Source organism: Ursus arctos, unplaced genomic scaffold (genome assembly GCF_023065955.2).
Source record: "Ursus arctos isolate Adak ecotype North America unplaced genomic scaffold, UrsArc2.0 scaffold_5, whole genome shotgun sequence".
Lineage (NCBI taxonomy): Eukaryota > Metazoa > Chordata > Mammalia > Carnivora > Ursidae > Ursus > Ursus arctos.
The window spans coordinates 61,888,990-61,913,437 of NW_026623067.1; the positions used below are offsets into that span (position 1 = coordinate 61,888,990).

Consider the following 24,448-nt stretch of genomic DNA (forward strand, 5'->3'; position numbering starts at 1 on the left):
ATTTTTTCCTTTCAAATTTGGATGACTTCTATTTCTTTTTCTTGCCTGATTGCTGAGGTTTCCAGTACTAGATGAATAAGGATAAAAGTGGCAAGAGTGGGCATTCTTGTCTTGTTCCTGATCTTAGAGGAAAAGCTTTAAGCTTTTCAAAGTTGTGTATTATTTTAGCAGTATAGGTATTTGTCATATACAGCTTTTATTATGTTGGGGTACATTCCTTCTATACCCACTTAATTAGGAATTTTTAATCATAAATGGATGCCAAATTTTGGCAAATGCTTTTTCTGCATCTACCGAGATGATCATATGATTTTTATCCTTGTTAATGTGGTGTATCATGTGGAACTATCTGCAGATGTAGAACCATCCTTGCATCCCTGGAATAAATTCTGCTTGATCGTGGTGTATGATCCTTTTAATGTATTACTGAACTGAGTCTGCTGATATTTTGTTGAGGATTTTTCATGTATGTTCATTATGGATACTGGCCCATAATTTTTATATTTAGGGTATCTCTGTCTGGTTGTGGTATAAAGGTAATGCTGGCCTTGTAAAATAAGTTTGGTAGCATTCTTTCCTCTCCAATTTTTTGAAATAATTTGAGAAAGACAGGTACTAAATCTTGTTGAAATGTGTGGTAGAATTTACCCGTGAAGCTGTCTGGTTCTGGACTTTCATTTTTGATTCAATTTCTGATTACTGATTCAATTTCATTACTTGTAATCAGTCTACTCAGATTTTCAATTTCTTCAGATTCAGTCTTAGAAGGTTGTGTGTTTCCTGGAATCTATTTCTTCTAATTGTTCATAGGGTCCAATTTTATGTTTTATTTCTTTTTGCTTAGTATTTCCTGTAATTTCTCTATATTAAGAATTTGCCATGACAACTGAAGATAGGCCAGGCAAACAATATAAATAGAACAGTTTTACTTAGAGACAATCTAAAACCATAACTCACCTCTAGTATGGAAAAATTAAATTGCAAAATGACAGTTTAATATTTATGATATTTTACTTGTTACTCTTTTTCTGTGCAAAATCTAACTCCCAATAAAGTTAGTTCCATTAACTTTTTCACAATGCAGGAGTATTTAAAAGGAGATGATGAATATACCTTTGCACACTTGGATAAGTATATGTGTAGGATTCTAAATTCTTATAAGTGGACTTGCTAAGACAAAGATTTTTTGTAGTTAAAATAAATAGAGCCACACTGGCATTCAAAAGCTTTGCATCCATTGCCATTCCTACCAAAAGTGTGGCAAGTAGAACATGGTAGTAGTGTCCTTTACATTTCTAATTACTTTCCTAATTCTCCATCTCCTTAAGTTAGATAGTTCAATCCTCATAATCAACAATTAACAATGTAGAAGTTGTGAGATATGGATAATTATTTGCTAAAACAAGTATGAATTATTAAAGCAAAAGATCTTAACATGAATTTGGTGTATTTTTATTTGACCAGTTTTATTTATTCATTTGATAAAAAACTGAAAACCTAACTAGATGAAAGAAAAGATAGTAACAGAACTAATTTCTAAAACTTTCTTGCCTTTTTCATCTATAAAACTTTCATAATAGAAGTTGAAATATTTTGAGACGTGTAAATAAAAGGTACTATAAAAATAAAAAATACTACTACTGGGGCACCTGGGTGGTTCAATCGGTTAAGTGTCTGACTGTCAATTTTGGCTCAGGTCATGATCGCAGGGTCGTGAGATGGAGCCCCATGCTGGGCTCTGCACTGGGTGAAGAGTCTGCTTAAGATTCTCTCTCTCCCTCTGTTCCTCCCCACCCATTTCCTTCCCCTGTGCATGCAAGTGCTTGCACTCTCTCTCAAAAAACATACAAACAAAAAAACTACTAGTAAAAAGAAAAGAAAAAAATTTTAATTTCAATACTTACAATCATCTAGATCTAGAAGTGAAACATCTTTGGTAAGAGGATTTCTATCTTGCTTTGTTTTTTTTTTTTCTTTCTCCTATAAATAAAGAAATATTTAATTTATTGCACATTCTATTAAAAAAATCAATGAAGTAGTTCTTCATGTTTCAAAACAAACATTTTTTCCTCCAAGAAAAAAAAAAAATCAGATTAAGCTTTCTGTATGGTTATACGGACTGTATTTTTTAATCAAAATTTTTATTTTAGTTATAGCATACAGTATTTCTTCTCCACCATGCAAACTGTTAGCTTAAAAATATTTTGTTTAAAGATTATAAAGGTCCATCAAAAGAAAATTTAAAGGTAAACAGTTATTTTGTGATCTCACAACTTTTCCTAATATAAAAATATAAAATGGCTCTTTGGTAGAAAGCCTACAAACAACCTGGGTGGCTCAGTAGGCTGAGCAGCTGCCTTCGGCTCAGGTCATGATCCTGGAGTCTGGGATCGAGCCCCGTGGTGGGCTCCCTGCTCAGCGGGGAGTTTGCTTCTACCTCCCCACCCCACCCCCAAGGACTCCTGCTCTCTTGCTCAATCTCTGTCTCCCTCAAATAAATAAATTCTTAAAAGGAAAAAGAATTGCTCAAACAATGTAAGCTTACCTCTGAAATTCTCAAGAGGCTTGTGATAATTAGTCTTTCTGAGATATAGTTTGTGACAGGCACTGTACTAGGTACTTTATATTTCAACAGTGGGTTGTATCAGACTTCTTTAGCCAAAGGCATTCATTACAATCTACAAATGACATTTTCAGGCTCTTGCTCTTAAGGGATGAATAGCATTCATTTACTTTCTTTACTGTTTTCCTTCAGGGAGAGTGAGATTTCAAAACATATCTGCACATATTTAGGGTTCCCTCTACCTCAGATTTGCTTATTAGATCTACTTGTATTTTTGAAATGTGGATAACCATAAGCTAGAAAACAGTATCCCTAAGCCTGAGGTATTTAGTTTGGTCAGAGATTCAGAAAAGATGTGACATCTATATAAAGAAAAAAAATATGTTATATACATATATAAAGGACAAATTAAGTAATGAGTAGCATTATAAACAAAGATCAACAAAGATGAGGGCACTAAATAGATGTATTTGGATCAAAGTTACTTATCTTTATAATCTATACCCTTTATATTAAATCTTCTCAAATTAAAGGTCCAAACTTAAGTTTTTGCTAAAATGTTTTTGTTCATTTATTCAATCATTCATTCATCCTACAGACATGCATAGACTTTTTAACATGTATCAGATCCTGTGCTAAACAAAGGAAGTAATACAGCCAAGGCATAGTTCCTGCCTTCAGGTAACTTACAATCTAATAAAGGAGTTTACAGCTTATCTTTACATATTATTACAAGTATTTCTGAATATTCCTCTAACCATAGAAAGGTCTCACTAAAGCAAAAGGTACCTTACCATCATTTAAAGTCTACAGCATGTTAGAGCTCCTATGACAGTGCAAACACATGAATAAGAGCGATACATCAAATTACATGTTAGGTACCATTTTAAAAGGATCTTAAGTTCTGCTAGTTTTTTTCCTTATGCCAAAACGCAAAACAAATTATTTTCAAATATCATACAATAATACACATTACAACACTAGCTAAATACTAATACTGATTTTCTTCATGAAAATAATTATTTCTGCCACTGAAAGCTTCAAATTATTTAGATGGGTTTTAATTTTCACTCATTATTTAAAAACAAAGCAAACAATATTTACTCCTCTTTCCACACCTAAAATGAAAAATAATTTCTAAGGTTGGGGAAAAAATAGAAGAAATGTTAGTTTTGAAGCTGGAATTTAAAAGTGGCAATAGCCAGAAACAAATTCAGAATGAAAATGCCATCGCAACTAGAGTATCATTCCTGTGAAGAAAGAACATAACAAAAAGGGCTTAACACCATGTGACTTATCAAAATACTATGCTGAGCACAATGGGTATAGCTTCCTATAAGCTACGATGGTGCATGACTGTTTTTATGGAAGTGTAACCTTCTCACCTGAAAAATTAGAAACCTATCAAATCAAGATAAAGTTAAAGCTGGGAACAAGTCTATACCTTATTTTCTACTTCACAGCTAAGAGTGTGTAACAATACCTATTAAATACACATCAGGTCACATACAACACAGGATCGAGCTGCATGTGAAATTGACATAATCTCTTATTAGAAGTCTAAAACAGAAAGAAAAAAGGCTCTCAAAAGGACAGAATTTCATTGACTTTCTGAGAAGAGCAAATAACGGGTGACTGAAATACAACATTAGCAATAGATAACGGTCATTTCTACTGAATTGAAAAAGCCTTGCATTCCAAATCAAGGCTATAAAAAGCTTCGTGATGTGTTTGGCATTCCTCTCTTATATTATATTTCATTTTTCATTTTAAAAAATCCATAGTAAGTTCAAAACATTTTCATACTTAAAGGATCTACTATAAAAATAAAAATCTGAATTCTAAACAAAGAAGTTAAGAGCCCTATTCCATCAAACATTTCTCCATTTGCAATTCATCTTGGTAATAGAGACAGAACCTGGGTAAATGCATATAGGACTTGAGGCAGGAGATTTTTCTTGCTCAATGCATAATTCATGTGCTCCGCCTGCAAAGTGTGTAAAATGAGAATTTCACACCGCAGCATGAGCCATGGAGCTGCAGAGAAAAGGCAGATGAAATCATATTTTACTGTGTGAATTTTATTTCTTACCCTCCCAATATTTATACAAAACCATCATTGACAAACCAAACACACTGACAGATCACCCACTGTTTCCATTGTGTTAGTACTTGAGAAGAGATCAGGCAGAAAGATAGACAATTTGTTTTTGTATATTTTTTTAAATAGAGGATTAGGTTTTTAACAGCTGAGTGACTGTATTAGACTTTTATAAGGACAACAGTAACTGATCTTAAAATCTCACTACAAAAATACCTAGTTATCAATTCATCACCCTCAAATCTCCATTTTGTTTCTATGGTATTCGATTATACACCTCAACACATCAACATTTTCAAAATAAAATACAAAGTCACAGGGTTAAGAAACAGATTTCTACTTATTTCATTTCAAGTAATAAATAAAAGATCCTGGAAATACTTATGAAGCTCCAAATAATAAAAATAAAAATATGTAATATATCTATAAAGATTTTTTATGTATTATGCATGTTCATTTCATGCTGATTAAAAATAAAAGCAAGTAGAAAAAAAGGTATGAAACAACAAGCACCAAATATGCTTCCAAAGAGGAAACCATTGTAAGGAAGATTGAATTTAAAATGATAAAACAGGTTAAGTGGTATGTAAAGTTTGTCAAACTCATATTGTACTTTGAAATCAACAAAAATTCAAGGCTAGTTTTTAGCCTCACAGGGCAAGATATCTGCATGAAATATTTTCAATTAGAATTATCAACCAAGGACAATTTAATGACTCCCTTGCCTTCAAGTCACCTAAAAAAATCTGATTTAAAAAATCTGAGGCTCACACTTACACTGGGCTTTAAAACAAATGTTGCCAGTAAATTGAGACCTCTTTGTAAGTCAAAAGTAGTCTAAACTGTTAAACAAATCTTCCCTATTAGATTATACCTACTTCAATAAGAAAGCTTCTTACTGGCATTTTCTTTGATTTTAAAGATCTCAACTGAAGTGAAATGATATTTCTGTTCTGGAGAACTTAAAATATAAACTAAATTGGGAACGACATAAATTGAAAGAGGGAAGGCTTTTGAATTGTCAGAGTAAAAAAACCAATATTCTACAATATAAACAGAAGTTATGTAATTGCAACATATATTAATACTTGTAAAAACACAAGTAAAACTTGTTTTCTATTTCTCAAATAAGGCAGAAAACCAATCAGAAAATAGTTTCTTCCATTCTTATCCATTATCTGTTTCACAGCACATGCCAATTTTATTTCATTCCCAACCATCTTTCACATGGCAGATCTTTTACTAAGACGTATCTTAATATTTACTAAGGTCTGGGCAGACACTAGTCACAGTAACAGTGACTGGTCTATAGAGCACTTAAGAGATTTAATCCCTCCCAAAAATGGACTATTGTAAAGTTTTATGAAATCCATGCAACCTGTAACAAAGTTTACTGACAGCATCTCAAACACTGCTATGTATATATAGGTAGAACTGTTTTTCTTCACAGCTAGTACATATATTAATCTTAATTTTGATTCAAATAGGAAATGCTCTTAATATGAAATGTTAAGTGCAAGTATGTTATATATGCTTATTTCCATTGACAAATTATGCTTTATACACACTTCATATAATTAAAATGTTGCTAATACTTACAAAGAAAATGCACAGAAGTTATGCACAATAAATTATAATCATGGTTTCAAATTTTTATCATTTAAATCAAAGATTATTTAAGTCTTTGGCAGCTGGTGCACAGACACTGAAGATAAAATCAGAACTATTGTATCACAGTTAAGGCATGTAGAATGAGTTGACTAACAAGGTGATAGTGGAAATAACTATTGCATGTAGGAACACACTAATACACTGCCTAGTTTTAAAAATATCAAAGCCTAGATTCAATTAAAATGACTCAGAAGTCTGGTAACTTTTTAAAAAATATTATTTTAAATAAAATTGTGACTGACCATCTGTTCAACACATAATTTTAACTACAAGCAGAATATAACTTAATTATATTGGTAAAAAATAGGATAAAGTGATATAAATGTGAATCTCTTCCTGATACAATGTGGTCTACATTACTGATTTTTCTTCTCACTTCTGTGTTAAAAAAAAAATGGTTCCTTTTACATTGTGTAAACCATGGAAAGCACTTAAAATATGGAACTATTAAAAGTAACTTTGTTATAGGTATTATTTGGGGCAAAAGAACTATTTCATAAGAAGGGTTAGACTTAAAATATTTTTCTATCAAATATATTTCAGAAAAGAACACCTACTAATAAAAATATGCTTGCCCATCTAAATAAATGTCACCAAAGAACAAAATAATCTTCTTTGGTCATTACCAACAATATCTGATCTAAAATGAAGACATCTTCCAATCAGTAACACAAAAATAATGCCAGAATGTACGAATGTATATAGTTTTATGTTTTATGGTTAAGCTGGGGCATGGTGTTGAATGACACACACTTCAAGAACATCAACAATTCAACAGTGGCTCTTCAGTCCCTGCAATAGGAAAGCATACAGCATGTTAAGAGAACTACAAGTATATAGTCCACTGGAATTGGAACACAGGGACCACAAAGGGAATCGAGATCAGAAAGGTAGGTTTGGGCATGCTGGCCTGCAGAGTTTTTACTGAACTAAGATGATAATGGGGCATCATTATGGGTAACTTTAACATTAATCTGGCAACTGTATAGAAGGACTGGAGTTGGGGATCTGAGGATGACCAATGGCAATGGTCTAAGAGTGAGGTAATGAAGAGCCGATCTAGTATGCTGGTAGCAGGAAAAGAAGAAACAGATATGCGAAATAATACAGAGAATCTCTAAGACTTGGCAACTGTGTAAACATACAGGATAAAGGAAGAGCCGAAGATAATTCTGGGGAAATCTGAGAGAACAGAAAGAATGCTAGCAACAAATGGTAGAACAAGTCTTCTTCTGGCTATATCAGGTTTGAGAAACCAGTAGCTCCTAAGAGGTCTAAGAATTTGGTTTGAATTTGGAAAGAAACAAGAGGTGTTATATGGATTTAGAGATGTTTTTATAGAAGTATTTCACATAAATATTTTAGCTAAAGCCATGGGAGTGAATGAATCGCACAACACAAAGAAATGTAGAGAAAAAGACTTAAAATAAATTGATTCACAATGATTAATATTTTTGAAAAAATGTGTACCAAGCACTAACTTGGGGGCCATGTTCACACTTCGATGTCAGAGGGGTTAAAAAGTGAAGCAATAAAAGGATTGAAAGGTCAAAGAAGTCAAAAGAAATGGGATCCAAACAGTTTCAAGTAGTAGGGGAATAGTCACATAAGAAGATCAAGAAGGATAATAACGAAGAGAAGGTCACTGGGTTTGGGGAAATATGGCTGACTTTTCAGAGAGCAGTATCTATAGGAAGTGGTGAGAGCGGAAACCAATTTTAAAGGGACTAAGAAATAAATGGCTTAAGAGATTGCGGAAAAAGACTATCTAGATTATTTTTCTAAACTCTCACTCTCACACACTCTCTACTTCTGTCTCTTTCCCAATCCCTGCTCTTCACCCCCCAAATGCTGGGAAAGACTTGAGTGCCACGGTTGGCAGAGGAGGAAATTAATTAGTGGAGAAAGAGAATGAAGGTGCAAAGGAGGCAGATGATTATCAACAAGGCCAAAAAGGAAGTAAGACTTTTTCTTGGTTAAGTGGATAGGAAATCACTTACTTGGAGCTACATTCAAAGGAAAAGGAGGATAAATAGAGATTGTGGATTAGAGAGCAGAGAGAGGCAGGAAACACCCACAGTGGACAACAGCTCAGTCCTTCGCAGAAAGGGGTCATACCTGGACATGAACTTATAACTTGAACAGTATAAAAAGAGTCAGAAAAACACAGGAGATATTAAGAATTAAAAAAAATTTCAGTTCCTCTCTGCATTGGTGTTCTATAACTCTGCTACTGTTGGTCTCTCAGGGAATTAACATTCACATTAAAAAATGTTAACACTGCTGGTTTATATTTATAAAGTAATTTACATTGATCTTTCATAATAGCACTTGAAAGTAGTAGAGTAGGTATTAGCATTCCTACTTTATAGATGAGGAAACTGAAGCATAAAGATATTATCTTCCAAAAAGTAGAACACTATACCTATCTCATAGGACATCATAAAATAAACTGTTTTTAAAGCTATATATTCAAAGTACCTCCGAGGCCTCATTTTCATGCTCAATATCCCCAAAACACACTATCCAAGTGAAAGAAAAGGAAGAGAAACTGTAAAAGTATAGATTTAGTTTGGCTGTAGATTTAAGGCATATGAATTTTCAGCACTAACATACTGACATGCTAAATTAAGGTAAAGCAGCCACCATCTGCCTTCATTACTCATAATCTAGAGCAGAAGCCACAACACTTGGTGTAAGGAGGACTTCTACAATTACAGAGTTGCCCATTATTAGAAAGCTGGTATACTTGTAATTGCAAGGTATATTCCAAATCACTCAGAAAGCACTAGTAAAAAATAGTTATGGTGGCTCCAAGGTACAGAATATTCCAAGCGATAAATTAAAACAAACAATCCTGTGTATTATAGACAGGAAAAGGCATTATAATATGGAGAAAATAAGCCATACACACAAAATACACGGACATAAAACTATCAAGAATGTGAGTAAAATCCAAATTTTTCAAGAGTCTTAGACTACTACAATACTTTAAAATTTTATACTGATGTTCTATAAGAAAATATTTTCAGTTAAGAGACATTGATCACTGAAAGTGTTTGACAAAGAAACAAACTGAATTGCTAACCTAGAATACTTCCATGGCTTTTTAATGGGGTCCTAAAACCTTTGGTTCTAATACTATGTGGGCACTAAAGTCTACAACTTTACAACTTTTACAAACTGCATAAGAATAATGCACTTTAATTCTACCCACTTGACATTCACTGATTTACTGTTTGCTCATTTTCTAAAACACTGATTTCTTAGTCTGGGTTGTACTTATTATCAATTTCTAAAGCTCCTTTAAGTAACATCTTAAACTTTTAAAATATATAAGTAGGAAATGAATAATTTGATATAAATAATCTAATATAAGTAGGAAATCAGAGAACATCAAACTCACTATGTGATAAATTTGTATATGAAGCCAGAGTAATAAAAATCACTAAGATTTTATGAATTTTGGAAAATAGAAATCTTAGATTATATACCATATACAGACACAAGTTTAAAATATAAATTCATGTTTAAAATAGGTATCACTATATGCAAGAATATTTGTGATATGATAAAAGAAACACTAGCCAATTTTTAAATATGCTTATTCTTTTTTAAAAATATATGCTTATTCTTTAATAATAAATCTCTGGATGAGGGAAGGCAATTATCCACTTCAATGAATTTATTTTTATCCTTGGCTACTCAGATGACTTATTAAAGAAATTCAAGTTAATAGAAAAAATAAATGAGAAAGATATTAGGTTAAAAAACTGAATTCACTGAAAGGCAAAGTTTGACCACATTTTCAACATATGGGAGCTTATTTATAAAAACTACTGCATTTGAAGCCCAGGACCAACATGATCCATTTATAGGAAAGGAGTAACAATTAAATATCAGAAAAATATGCAGTAGGTCTGAATTTTTATTAATAACTACATTTTTTCAATCTATACTTTTACTTTTTGCTGCTAGGCAGACAAGTTTCAGTGTTATAAATATGACATCAGAAAGCACTATCATTCTATTACAAGAGTGATTCTTGCATTTGTATTTAGATACATGGCTACTTAATTTTTATTAACTAGTTAAATAATCTATATCTTTTAACTAAACCCTTAAAAATATTCTATTACCCCAAATACCTATTTTTAAAAAGCATTATTCATTTCAATTTCTTATAATATATATACATTTATATTACCTTGTTCAATATTATTTGTGACTTCCTTTTACTTCCCCTTTCGCGAACAAAAAGGGCCATAACTGGTAACATTGAGCTCTGTAATTTTGGTGGCAAAAGATGAGGTTATAAAAAGTTTCTGAGGCATTGTTGAGTGACTGACTCTTGGTTTTGGACCCCAACGTGGTCTTGGGGTCGTGGGATCTAGCCCTGCCAGGTTCTGCACTCAGCACTGACTCTGCTTGGGGTTCTCTTCTCCCTCTGCCCCTCCCTGTCACGTCTTGCTCTTTCTCTTTAAAATAAATAAATAAATCTTAAAAAAAAAGTTTCTAACTTCTCTACAGGGCTGAGGTAAACAGGAAGCAATTACCTAATTAAAAAAACAGATGAATGAAGATGGTATTTATTTTAGCTGTCAGTGACAATGTTAAATTTCTCAATTTCTTGATTTTCAACAAAACAGTAATTTTTTCTTTTTTTAAATATTTCATTTATTTATTTGAGAGACAGAAAGAGAGAGTACGAGCCGTTGGGGAGAGGCAGAGGGAGAGGGAGAAGCAGACTCCCCACCAAGCAGGGAGCCTGATGCGGGGCTCAATCCCAGGACTCTGGGACTGTGACCTGAACCAAAGGCAGACGCTTAACTGAGCCACCCAGGTGCCCCTAAAACAGTAATTTTCAGAAGTATTTCTTTTCTTTCTTTTTTTTTTTTTTAGATTTCATTTATTTATTTGACAGAGCAAGAGGCAGCCAGCGAGGGAGGGAACATAAGCAGGGGGAGTGGGAGAGGAAGAAGCAGGCTCCCAGCAGAGGAGCCCAAAGCGGGGCTTGATCCCAGGACTCTGGTATCACGACCTGAGCCGAAGGCAGACACTTAACGACTGAGCCACTTAACGACGGAGGCGCCCCTCAAAAGTATTTATTCTTAATTGGAAAAAGGCTATAAGAATACTTCCTTTCAATTACAGCAGTGTGCAATCTCTTACCTTAGTGACTTTTCTGGATTCAGATTCACTTTCAGATTCTGATTCTGATTCAGAATCTGAAGAACTTTCTTCTTCTGAACTAGAATCAGCGCTGGAAGAATCGGAAGTTTTAGATTTTTCATTTTCCTTCTCCCCATCTTCAGAATCACTATAAATAATAATTTTTAAAATATCAACTTTAAATCCTTTATATATGACAAATTGGTGCTATACGTCCATTTTGTCTATAAATCAGAACCTTTACTAGAAAAGTATATTTCACTGAGAACACATTTTTTTTCGTATGTAAAAGACAATAAAAATGGTTTTAAAATTCTAGAACATATCAAAAAAAATAATAAAGGTAGTACTATCTATAACCAAATATATCAGAACCCCTTCAGAATCAATTATACTAGCACATCACACACACTTCAAATGCAAAAGGTTATAAGACAACACTAAATGATATAAGGAGAAAATAATCAATAATTAAATGTTTGATTTACCAGGAATATATATTAGGTGCTAATAGTAACAACTTCAAAGATATGTAAGACTGATTTTAAAATGCTGTCTCAAAATACTAAAAGTTCAAGTATAAATTTAAAATTTATACATGTACTTTTGCTTAAATAGATTTGCATTTTATTGATTTTGTCCAAGAAAATTATTTACATGTGTTCTGAAATGTGACCCATAAACATATTATGTGAGAAAATGTTAACTAGATCAAAAGAGATTTCTTCTAATGCAAAGTCTTACTAAAAATGAAAGATAATCAAATATAAACTTTTTAAAATACCAAATGACTGAGAAGCCCAAGATGGCAGAGGATTAGGAGACCGTAGTTTTGTCTGGTCCCAGGAATTCAGACAGATAGCTATTAAATCATTGTGAACACCCACCAACTCAACCAGAATCTAAAAATAGCTGCAACCCTACAAATAGAAAAGGGACACTTTCTGCAAGAATGACAAGACAGAAAAACTTTTTTCAAAAAAGAGAACAAGAGGCAGTAATGACTGCCAGGGACTTAATCAGTATGGACATAAGAAAGATGTCTGAAGTAGAGTTTGGAATAATGATTATAAAGATACCAGCTGGGCTTGGAAAAAGCAGGGAAGACACTAGAGAATCCCTTTCTGGAGAAATAAAAGAACTAAAATCTAATCAAGTTGAAATAAAAAAGGCTATTAATGAGATGCAATAAAAAAATGGAGGCCCAACCTGCTAAGATAAATGAGGCAGAAGAGAGAATTGTGATATAGAAGACAAAATGATGGAGAATAAAGAAGCTGAGAAAAAGAGAGATAAACAACTACTGGATCACGAGGGGAGAATTTGAGAGATAAGTGATATCATAAAGCAAAATAATATCAGAACAACTGGGATCCCAGAAGAACAGGAAAGAGGGGGGCAGAAGATATACTGGAGCAAATTACAGTGGAGAACTTCCCTCATCTGGGGAAGAAAACAGGCATTCAAGTCCAGGAGGCACAGAGAACACCTCTCAAAATCAATAAAAATTGGTCAACACCCTGACATATAATAGTGAAACTTACAAATCTCAGAGACAAAGAGAAAATTCTGAAAGCAGCTTGGGACAAGAGATCTGTAACCTACAAGGGTAGAAACATTAGATTGACATCAGACCTATCCACAGAGACCTGGTGGGCCAGAAAGGGCTGACATGATATATTCAGGGTGCTAAATGAGAAAAATACGCAACCAAGAATACTTCATCTAGCCAGGATGTCATTCAAAATAAAAGAAGAATAACCTTCCAGGACAAACAGAAATTAAAAGAATTTGTGATCACCAAACCAGCCGTATGAGAAATATTAAAAGGGATCCTTCAAGCAAAGAGAGAGCCAAAAAATAACACAGATAAGAAGGGAACAGAGACAATATACAGAAACAGTGACTTTACAGGTAATACAATGGCACTAAATTCATATCTTTCTATAGTTACTCTGAATGTAAACGGGCTAAATGCTCCAATCAAAAGACACAGGGTATCAGACTGGATAAAAAAGCAAGACCAATTGATACGCTGTCTGCAAGAGACTCATGTTAGACCCAAAGACACCTCCAAATTGAAAGTGAGGAGGTAGAAAACCATGTATCATGCTAAAGGACATAAAAAGAAAGCCGGAGTGGCAATCCTTATATCAGACAAATTAAATTTTAAACCAAAGACTATAATAAGAGAGGAGGAAGGACACGATACCATAATTAAAGGATCTACCCAACAAGATGATGTAACAATTGTAAATATTTATGCCCCTAACATGGGAGCAGCCAATTATATAAGCCAATTAATAACAAAATTAAAGAAACACATCAATAATAATACAATCATAGTAGGGGACTTTAACACCCCATTCACTGCAATGGACAGATCATCTAAGCAGAAGATCAACAGTAAACAAGGTCTCTGAATAACACACTGGACCACATGGACTTCACAGATACATTCAGAGCATTTTATCCTAAAGCACCAGAATACACATTCTTTTTGAGTGCACATGGAATTTTCTCCAGAAGAGATCACATACTGGGTCACAAATCAGGTCTCAACCGGTACCAGAGGACTGGGATCATTCCCTGTACATTTTCAGACCACAGTGCTTTAAAAGTGGAACTCAACTACAAGAGGAAATTTGGAAAGAACTCAAATACATGGAGGCTAAAGAATGAATGGGTCAACCAGGAAATTAAAGAAGAATTAAAAAAATTCATGGAAACAAATGAAAATGAAAACACGGGGCGCCTGGGTGGCACAGTGGTTAAGCGTCTGCCTTCGGCTCAGGGCGTGATCCCGGCGTTCTGGGATCGAGCCCCACATCAGGCTCTTCCGCTATGAGCCTGCTTCTTCCTCTCCCACTTCCCCTGCTTGTGTTCCCTCTCTCGCTGGCTGTCTCTATCTCTGTCGAATAAATAAATAAAATGTTTAAAAAAAAAAAAAAGAAAGAAAATGAAAACACAACTGTTCAGAACCTTTGGGATGCAGCAAAGGCAGTCCTCAGAAGGAAGTACATAGCAATATAAGCCTTTCTCTAGAAACAAGACAGGTCTCAAATACACAACCTAACCTTACACCTAAAGGAACTGGAGAAAGAACAGCAAATAAAGCCTAACCCCAGCAGGAGAAGAGAATTAATAAAGATTAGAGCAGAAATCAATAAAATAGAAACCAAAAGAAGAGTAGAACTGATCAAAAAACTAGGAGCTGTTTCTTTAAAAGAATTAATAGGATTGATAACCCCCTGGCCATCTTATCAAAAAGAAAAGAGAAAGGACTCAAATGTATAAAATAATGAATTAAAGAGGAGAGCTCATAACCAACACTGAAGAAATAAAATAATTATAAGAACATATTATGAGCAACTACATGACAACAAATTAGGCAATCTGGAAGAAACAGATGCATGCCTATCTAACTACCACAACTGAACCAGGAAGAAACAGAAAACCCGAACAGACCCATACCCAGCAAGGAAATTGAAGCAATAATAAAAAATCTTCCAACAAATAAGAGTCCAGAGCTGGATGGCTTCCCGGGAATTCTCCCAAACTCTATGGTCAACTAATCTTCAACAACAAGAAAAAGAATATCCATGGAAAAAAGACAGTCTCTTCAACAAATGGCATTGGGAAAATTGGACAGGTACATGCAGAAGAATGAAACCAGACCTTTTCCCTACACCATACACAAAAACACACTCAAAATGGATGAAAGACCTAAATGTGAGACAGGAATCCATTAAAATCCTAGAGGAGAACATAGGCAGCAACCTCTGTGACTTCAGCCGCAGCAACTTCTTGCTAGACATGTCTCCAATTGCAAGGGAAACAAAAGCAAAAATGAACTATTGGGGCTTCATCAAGAAAAAAAACTTTTGCACAGCAAAAGAAACAGTCACAAAACCAAAAGACAACAGACAGAATGGGAGAAGATATCTGCAAATGTTTTATCAGATAAAGGGCTAGTATCCAAAAGCTATAAAAAACATATCAAACTCAACACCCAAAGAACAAATAATCCAATCAATAATAATAAATTAAAAAATATCAACTTTAAATCCTTTATATATGACAAATTCGTGCTATACGTCCATTTTGTCTATAAATCAGAACCTTTACTAGAAAAGTATATTTCACTGAGAACACATTTTTTTTGTATGTAAAAGACAATAAAAATGGTTTTAAAATTCTAGAACATATCAAAAAAAAATAATAAAGGTAGTACTATCTATAACCAAATATGTCAGAACCCCTTCAGAATCAATTATACTAGCACGTCACACACACTTCAAATGCAAAAGGTTATAAGACAACACTAAATGATATAAGGAGAAAATAATTAATAATTAAATGTTTGATTTACCAGGAATATATATTAGGTGCTAATGGTAACAACTTCAAAGATATGTAAGACTGATTTTAAAATGCTGTCTCAAAATACTAAAAGTTCATTCATAAATTTAAAATTTATACATGTACATCTTCAGAACTGTGACACCAAACTCTTTTCACTGTATATACACCTGAAAAGACATGAAAAGACATTTCTCCAAAGAAGACATGGAAACGGCCAATAGACACACAAAAAAATGCTCCACATCCCTGGTCATCAGGGAAATACAAATAAAAACCACAATGAGATACCACCTCACACCAGTTAGAACGGCTAAAATTAACAAGTCAGGAAACAACAAATGTTGGAGAGGATGCAGAGAAAGGGGAACCCTCCTACACTGCTGGTGGGAATACAAGCTGGTACAGCCACTCTGGAAAACAGTACGGAGATTCGTCAACAAGTTGAAAATAGAGCTACCCTATGACCCAGCAATTGCACTACTAAGTATTTATCCCAAAGATACAAATGCAGTGATCTGAAGGGGCACCTGCACCCTAATGTTTGTAGCAGCGAGGTCTACAATAGTCCAACTATGGAGAGAGCCCAGTTGTCGATGCATCGACAGATGAATGGATAAAGATGTGGAATACACATACAATGGAATACTACTCAGCCACCAAAAAATGAAATCTTGTCATTTACAACAACATAGACAGAACTAGAGGGTATTATACTCAGCAAAATAAGTCAATCAGAGAAAGACAATTATCATATGATTTTAGTCATATGTGGAATTTAAGAAACAAAACAGAGGATTGGGGGGAAGAGAGTGAAAAATAAAACAAGACGGAAATCAGAGAGGACTCTTTTTTTTTTAAGATTATTTATTTATTTATTTATTTGACAGAGATAGAGACAGCCAGCGAGAGAGGGAACACAAGCAGGAGGAGTGGGAGAGGAAGAAGCAGGCTCACAGCGGAGGAGCCTGATGTGGGGCTCGATCCCGTAACACCGGGATCACGCTCTGAGCCGAAGGCAGACGCCCAACTGCTGTGCCACCCAGGCACCCCCAGAGAGGACTCAAACATAGGAAACAAACTAAAGGTTGCTGGAGGGGAGGTGGGTGGGGGATGGGGTAAGGGTGATGGACATTAAGGAGGGTATGTGATATAATGAGCACTGGGTATTGTATAAGACTGATGAATCACTGGACTCCAACTTTGAAACTACCAATATGTTAATTGAATTAAATTAAAAAAATAAAAATAAAAATTGAAAAAAAAAAAAAAACACCAAGAAAACTTGAAAAAAAACAAATGATCAAACCTAAATGCTGATGCTACTCACTCATTTGTTCACCCACTCACTCATTTAATAAATATTAATTGACTACCCACCATGTGTTGGTGGTATGTTAGTACTAAGGATAACAATGTTTAATAAGATATAGATGATCTCTGTGTCTCCCTTATAGAGTCTACACTGCATTGGGGAATACAGAGAAGATCGCAATGACAAAAATGTATGGTAAATAATAAGTAATAAAGTATAATATGTCATGAGAGAGCATCTAAACAAAGTTAACCAAGACAGGGAATGCTTCCTAGAGGAAGAAACACATAAGCTGAGAAATAGGAATAAGGCAGGAAGCAGGGATAGTCTTGAGCAGTGAGGTAGTTCTCTGTGGAGAAGGAATAACACGTGAGGTAGCCCAAGGGTCTTTTTTCAAAGAGAGATATATTATGGTCTTCTACATTTTCTCAAAACTGAAGGTATAGTTCTCTTTCCATGTATGTGTATTTTTAAAAAAAATCCTGTGCCAGGCAGTTTTAGAAACTTCATACCAATTAACTAATTTAGATGTTTTAACATACTCTTACTGGGTGTTATCATTATCCTATAATGTTCAGGAGAGCTAAGTAACTTGCTCAAGGACACATTGCCTGGAGTGGCAGAACTGGAATTTGAACTCAATTTGTCTTATTCTAAGACCATGTTTTCTCCACTACACCATACTAGCTTCCTTCAAATGAAAATACCTTGAGTGTAAAACTCAAATTTAATCATACATAGTTATGACTACTAAACGGTGGTTTTACATAAACTTAAAGCATCTTAGCTTTAAAAAATTATCACACAGCGGCACCTGGCTGGCTCAGTCGCAAGAGCACACAACTCTTGATCTCAGGGTTCTAAGTTCAAGTTCCACACTGGGTGTAGAGATTACTTAAAAATAAAAGTTTTAATAAAACTTATCATATAGCCACACTAGCCAAGTTCAAAAAAATTCTAGGAGAAAGGCAGAAAAACACGGGGTGAGAGAGAGTGGTGAGACAAGGGAAGAATCGATATTTCCTAGAATTGATTTTTGTGGAGGAAATACGATTGCTGTTTATTAAAAATGAAGTCATGGTAACATCTCAGAGCACATGTAATTATATTCGATGACTAAAAAATATGTTGTTTTTTTCCCCGTAGCAAAGAATGGCAATTTATGATCTCTAACTCAATGGTTAAAACATGTACTTAAAAATATAAGGTTTTCAATGTATCTGAGATTCCCTTTGGTATAATAAACAATTCTTTTAAATTAAAACATAGGCAAAGAGAAAACTCCATTTCTGACGGAAAAAACACACAATGAAACTAATATAAATACACTATTAAAAATTTTAGCATATTGACTTTGCTATTTGAAAAGATACTGAGTGCACCGAACAAAAATTTTCCCTTCCTGGAAAAAAGATACTTTTTATAGACTATGTAATCATAGATATTCTGATATTAAACCAGAAGTACAAAATTTCTCTCGAAGGAAAGGATATTACAAACCAAGTAAATCCTTTGCTGCAACAAGTGAATGATTCTGCATACATTTAACTTACAGCTTTTAAGATAAGATTTTAAAGGTAAAAGTGTTATTTTGTTATGCAGCACTCAATTTTGATGGGTAATTACTGTTTACCTTACTGCTTAGAGTTTCAGATGTTAATCTAATGAAAAGAATTTACTGGTAACTAGCTTTTTAACTTTGCAATGATGAAAAGCCTGTATTAATTTAACCTACAGATTTCATTTGTTCTGAACAGGAAAAACAATATAAATCACTTTTAAAATCATTAAATCCTGACTTAAATTAATAAAGTCATAATTAGGGCATTATGCTGTGTTTGTTATGGAAGTGGCAGGGCGAGCTGCTTTAATTACTGTCTGTAATAAAAGGAGCAGAGAGCGTACTGCGCCCCAATCAGTGCTGTCAGCCACGACTGAGCTGGGCTGCAAGCTCATCAAGTGAGCGGGCGGCAGGCTCCCAGGAAAAGGGCCATCATGTCTGCAGAGGCCACTCGCTGACAGCAGTGGGGAAAACAGACTCATACAATCCAAGGTATTAGCCCCAATTACTCAAAATTTTAATGACACTTTAATACACTATAATGTTGATAATGGGAGATCTTAAAAAGAGCTAACACTTAAGTATCTTATGACCGTCTTCCTTCACAGCCCTTGACTCTAATATTTGGATCATAATCTTTTTACTATAACATTATTTAGAAAAATCAATTGTCTTAGTTACATAATGGCAAAGTGTTGAAGGATTTAATTTTAGTCCTCAGCAAAATTGCTACAGAAGGTAATTAAGTGTTTCATACCTACTTCTTTATCACTTAACTCAGCCTTCCAAGGTTATACCAATTTTCAAAATGTAACCCCAAGATTTGTTCAAGTTCAAAATGAAAACTAAGTATAATAAGTAGCAGAATAATGTGAACTAGTATTCTAATTAATTTTACAAGATTCAGTATCTGGGAAAAAATCCCCTTCTTTTCTCATTCACCTTATGAATTAAAGGGAAATGGCATCCGGGGGGAAAATAGCACAGAATATTTTTTGAAGGATATTCTGATAAAATATTACCTTTTCCCTTTGCTTTTGGAGTTCCTCTTGCCTGTTCTTTTGTCTCCTACTTCTGACGCACTTTCACTATCACTCCCATGCTCACTGGAGGACTCCTCACTGCTGTCATCACTACTGTCTCCCTCGTCTTGTTCTCCACTTGCACTTCCAGATTCACTCTCTGAAAAAATATAACCAGATGCTCCTTGATTTATAGCCATTTAATTAGACATAAGGACCCAAGTAACTGTCAATATTCATCAGAAATGAAACCAGATGTTGAATTTTAGCTTACTGGACCCCACTTGTTCAACACTCCATTTTCACATTCCTGTCATTCAGTCCCCCCACCTTTGCATTCCTGCAGCAGTGTGTGTGTGGGGAGCTCCGAAAGACAGAGAATGCACTCTGATAGTGAGTGGGGTAAAGCAAAGAAAAGATGAACCACATAAACTAAATTTGAGAGAATCCTGCTTTTCAAACCCTTAAGTATCTAGTTATGGCAAAAACTTTTTTTTTTTAAGGAATGATATAAGGACGAAGAAATAATTTTTTTAAAAAGATTTTATTTATTTATTTGACAGAGAGAGAGACAGCCAGCAAGAGAAGGAACACAAGCAGGGGGAGTGGGAGAGGAATAAGCAGGCTCCCAGCGGAGCAGAGAGCCTGACGTGGGGCTCGATCCCAGAACCCTGGGATCACGGCCCGGGACGAAGGCAGACGCTTAATGACTGAGCCACCCACGGGCCCCAAGAAATAATTTTTAAATCTTCTACTGATACTGAGAAATTTTACTGAGAGAAGGCAAGAGTTGAATCTTCTTAGGTATAATTTTGAGAGGGGAATGAGCCATTTGAATCATCTGTAAAAAGTTTCTCAACTCAAAAGCAAAAAGCAAAATTATTAATTAAAAAGTTAATTACTTATTTTAGCTAGTGTAGGAGCTTTCCACAGGTCAAAGAGATCATAAAATTATACCATGGAGCTATACATTTAAATGTTTTATGTATAAATTATGGTATACTAGGACTCTTCCCAGAAGTGATGCATATGGTTTATTTTATGTGTATTTTAAACATGAAGAATAATTTTTCACTATTTGAAATGATTATAGGTGCAAAGCACTAACCTAAATAAGAGAACAAACTGTTGCCCCCATCTGTTATCTATCTTATGAAGTGCCATTAGCCAGGCACATATTATAATAGGGAAATTATATCTATTCTATGAGGACTGATTTATGTGTCACACAGTGAAAAGCTAGGATTACCTATATTCTTTTGGAATAGCATGTAGTGGTTAGAAGCATGGACTTTCAAATAGGAATGTCTGGGTTCAAATCCTAGCTCTGTCACTTAGGAGCTGTAAGACTGAGAAAGTTATTCAATCTCTCTGGGTCTTCGTTTCTTTTCCAGCAATGATGATAATAATACTAGCTACTTTACCGAGCTATTGTGAAGATGAAAGGATCTGAAACACGTCAAGTGATTAGGATGCCACAGTGCCTGCCACATGGTAAGGCATTCATTACCATCAGCTTCTACAAAGGGTGAAACTTACCTTATCCAAATTTTATAAAACTGCTCAATAGGATGTTTTAAATTTGGTGTGATATGAAAGTTGTGCACATGTATATATTAACTCAGATAAGTGACTTATCCCATAAATAAGAAAAAAAATTATAGCATCTAAGTTACTCTCTCATGTTAATTACATGGGAGTTCAACATGAGTCCAGTTCACTTCAGGAACGACTACTTAAATTTTCAAGTTAGTAAAATCCCTCCTCCAACCTTTTTTTTTTTTTTAAGTAAGTTTTTATTCAGCATTAATTTTATATGAAAGTAAAAATCCTTGAGGAAATTTGTTTATCCTCTAGAAGACTTGCTGGGAAAATAATCTCATAATTTCTAACAAGAAAAGTTAGTTTTTTCCTCAAATACCTAGAGTGGAACTTCTGCAGAATGCTCAGATCAACCCACGAAAAGTATTAATAGAATATTTCAAATATGTATTTAAAAAAGTTAGCCTATGAACAGACATGAGCTTATGAATAAAGGGGATGTAGACAAATATCCACATGGTACACTTTTAACTATACAACAGATCTTTCTCAACTATCTACATCATTCCTGAAATCTCCTATTTTTTAGTATTAACATTCTACACTGAACTATATTCTCCATTTTCAACTTATCATTTCAGAATGTGATGCATCACAGATTAATTTATCAGATACAGGAAACAAAGATTTTGAGAGGGGAAACTGAGGAAAAAGTGAATGCATTACCCTAGAGTAAGGTAATGCATGAGCAAGTAATAGTGAAGAGCTTTGGTTTCTCCGAGGAAAAAAGGTTATAGAAGAAAAAGGTGTCATTTGATCTTGGGTCAGACAGGTCTCTTAGGTTAACTGTTAAGAGTGTCGGAAAGTAACTCCAATATATTTTTCATTATGCAAATTTTTCACAGAATTTTAGATCTGAAGAGCCTTAAAAGCATCTAACTTTACCTCTTCATTTAACACACAGAAAGGTAAGTACCTTATTCAGTTGGCATAGCTAAAATGCAGCACTTCTAAATCCTTCCTATCTAGCATTCTTTTCATTGTATACAGTTGTTCTAATTGTTTTAGCTGTTTGATTCTTTATAATACACGAGATTTATTAATTTTAGCTTTACACAGGTTCATGCAGAAATAAAAGTATACAATGGATAAAGAACAGATTGTTCAATGTTTAAAATAAACTTTACATTTTTACAGAGGAGAGTTACTTTTAAAGGTCCCACTAAAGGCTTATCAAATATAAAATCATATTTTTCAATATGCTATGACTATAACAGGCAGTGTGGGTTAGAATTCAGAAAAGCATGAGTTTCTGTTTCAACTCTAATTTCTTAGAGGCAAAGTCAAATGAGAAAGGATTAGAAATTACTACGAAAATTATACAATGATATGTAAATGAAAGGGATTATCATAATAGTCTAAACCCACTTGTTGAATATTATGTACTAGGCCTTACTGTGTTGTTGGAGGCATAGCATATAAGCTGTAGTGAACAAAGTTTTTTCAATGAATTATAAACCTCACCACTGTCACTGCTGCTATCAGAAGAGTCCTCTTCCTCCTCAGATTCAGAATAAAATTTCTTAGCAGGATTCTCTTTCTTTGCTTTTCCTGCTGGAGTCCATTCTTTTGCCTGTTTAAAAAAAAAAAAAAGGAAAACTGTAAATACAAATAAATTCTCATTAAGAGATTCAATTTTCTGGCAAACAATCATTCAGAATACAGTGTGAATCCAGAAGAAATTTGCAGGTCTCAAAAGAGAAGGCACTGTTAGAAGACCTGGCATTAAGGCTGATTCCCCTTTACTCCTAAACAGAGGAACTCAAATCTCACCTCCAAGCACATTCTGTTAAATCAACAACCTTATTTTACATATAGTTTTAAACATTTTTGTATTGCTGGTCTGCAGATTTGAACTAAAATAATGTGCTCTAGACGAGGTGAAGGCAGTTAGCAGCAGACACAATAACAGCAACAAGAAATGCAAGATCATAGCTAAATACTGAGGTTAAAACAAAACAAAACCCTGAAAAAAGTGTAGGCAATCAACCCTTACCATTTCAAGGGCCCAAAACCTGCAGTAATCTTTGACTTCTCTCTCTCCTTCATATTCTAAACATCTAATCCAGAAAAAAAGCTTTTAGCCACCTTGGTCAGAGCCATCTCTCTCAGATTACTGCAACTGCTTATTTTGCTGCTACTCACAACCCCCATTCCCCAACTCCAAGTTTGCTCAACACAGCAGCTAAAATGACTGAATTAAAACTGAAAGTCTGATCAAGCCTCTCTTGGGTTTGAAAGCTCACCCATAGCTCCCCATTTCACTCAGAAAAAGCCAGTCCTTACAATAATATGCTCACCCTACCAGACCAGGCCTCATCCCCCTGCCTTTCAGACCTCCTGCTGCTGCTCTCCCTCTGGCCCACTCTGCACAAGCCCCTCCTAAATGTTCCTTCACACACCTCAGGCATGCTCCCCTGCAGGGCCTTTCCCCAGCTGACTGCCCTTCCAATGCTCTCCCTCAGATAACTGCATGGCTCACTCCCTCACTTTCTTCAAGTCTCTGCACAAAAGTCACCTCAGAGAGGACCACCCTTTTTAAAATTCCAACCTCCTATACCTGGCATTTCTGATCTTACTTTGCTCTATTCTTATGTATGTATGTATGTATGTATGTATGTATGTATGTCATCACAGCAATTACTACTTTCCAAAATATTATATAATTTACGTATTTATTTTTATTGTCAGTCTATCCCTGCTAGAACATCAGCTTCTGGAGAGCAGAATACTTTGTACACTGATATAGTTCAAAAGTGTCTGGAATAATAATGATTACTTGTGTGAACAGCTCCTTAAAGACTTTAATACAGTGTATTAAAGTAAAATAAACTGTTTTCATAATTGTGACCTTAATTTATCAAGAAAAAATGATATCATCTTTCATATACTCTCTGTTAAAGGGTAGGGAAATCTATATTTTTTAAGAGGTCAAAAATGGTTAAGACTCATTTATTTATCAAACTTTCAATTGAGTTTCTACTATGTGCCCGTCTGCTAGAGTATATGAAAGAGGTTTAAGAATGCTTCTCAAAAGCGGATGCACATTAGAATCACCTGAGAATATTTTTAAAAATAC

At 34.5% G+C, this 24,448-nt stretch overlaps 1 protein-coding gene across 3 annotated transcripts in view; it reads right to left on the reverse strand.

Annotated features, from left to right (window-relative positions):
- The window catches only part of AP3B1 (adaptor related protein complex 3 subunit beta 1), a 248,578-nt gene that overhangs the window by 76,067 nt on the left and 148,063 nt on the right, over positions 1 to 24,448 (reverse strand). Inside the window, exons 18-22 of one of the 3 annotated variants that reach the window (XM_057307051.1) lie at positions 22,834 to 22,942; positions 19,768 to 19,927; positions 11,508 to 11,655; positions 10,543 to 10,620; positions 4,482 to 4,600 (exon numbers count right to left, since the gene is read on the reverse strand). In XM_057307051.1, coding sequence (XP_057163034.1) covers positions 4,538 to 4,600; positions 10,543 to 10,620; positions 11,508 to 11,655; positions 19,768 to 19,927; positions 22,834 to 22,942 — 558 coding nt within the window. In that variant the 3' untranslated portion in view covers positions 4,482 to 4,537. Of the gene's footprint in view, positions 1 to 1,904; positions 1,981 to 4,481; positions 4,601 to 10,542; positions 10,621 to 11,507; positions 11,656 to 19,767; positions 19,928 to 22,833; positions 22,943 to 24,448 lie in introns of those variants that run through there. The other 2 variants (XM_044384102.3, XM_026498740.4) reach the window with 2 other exon arrangements.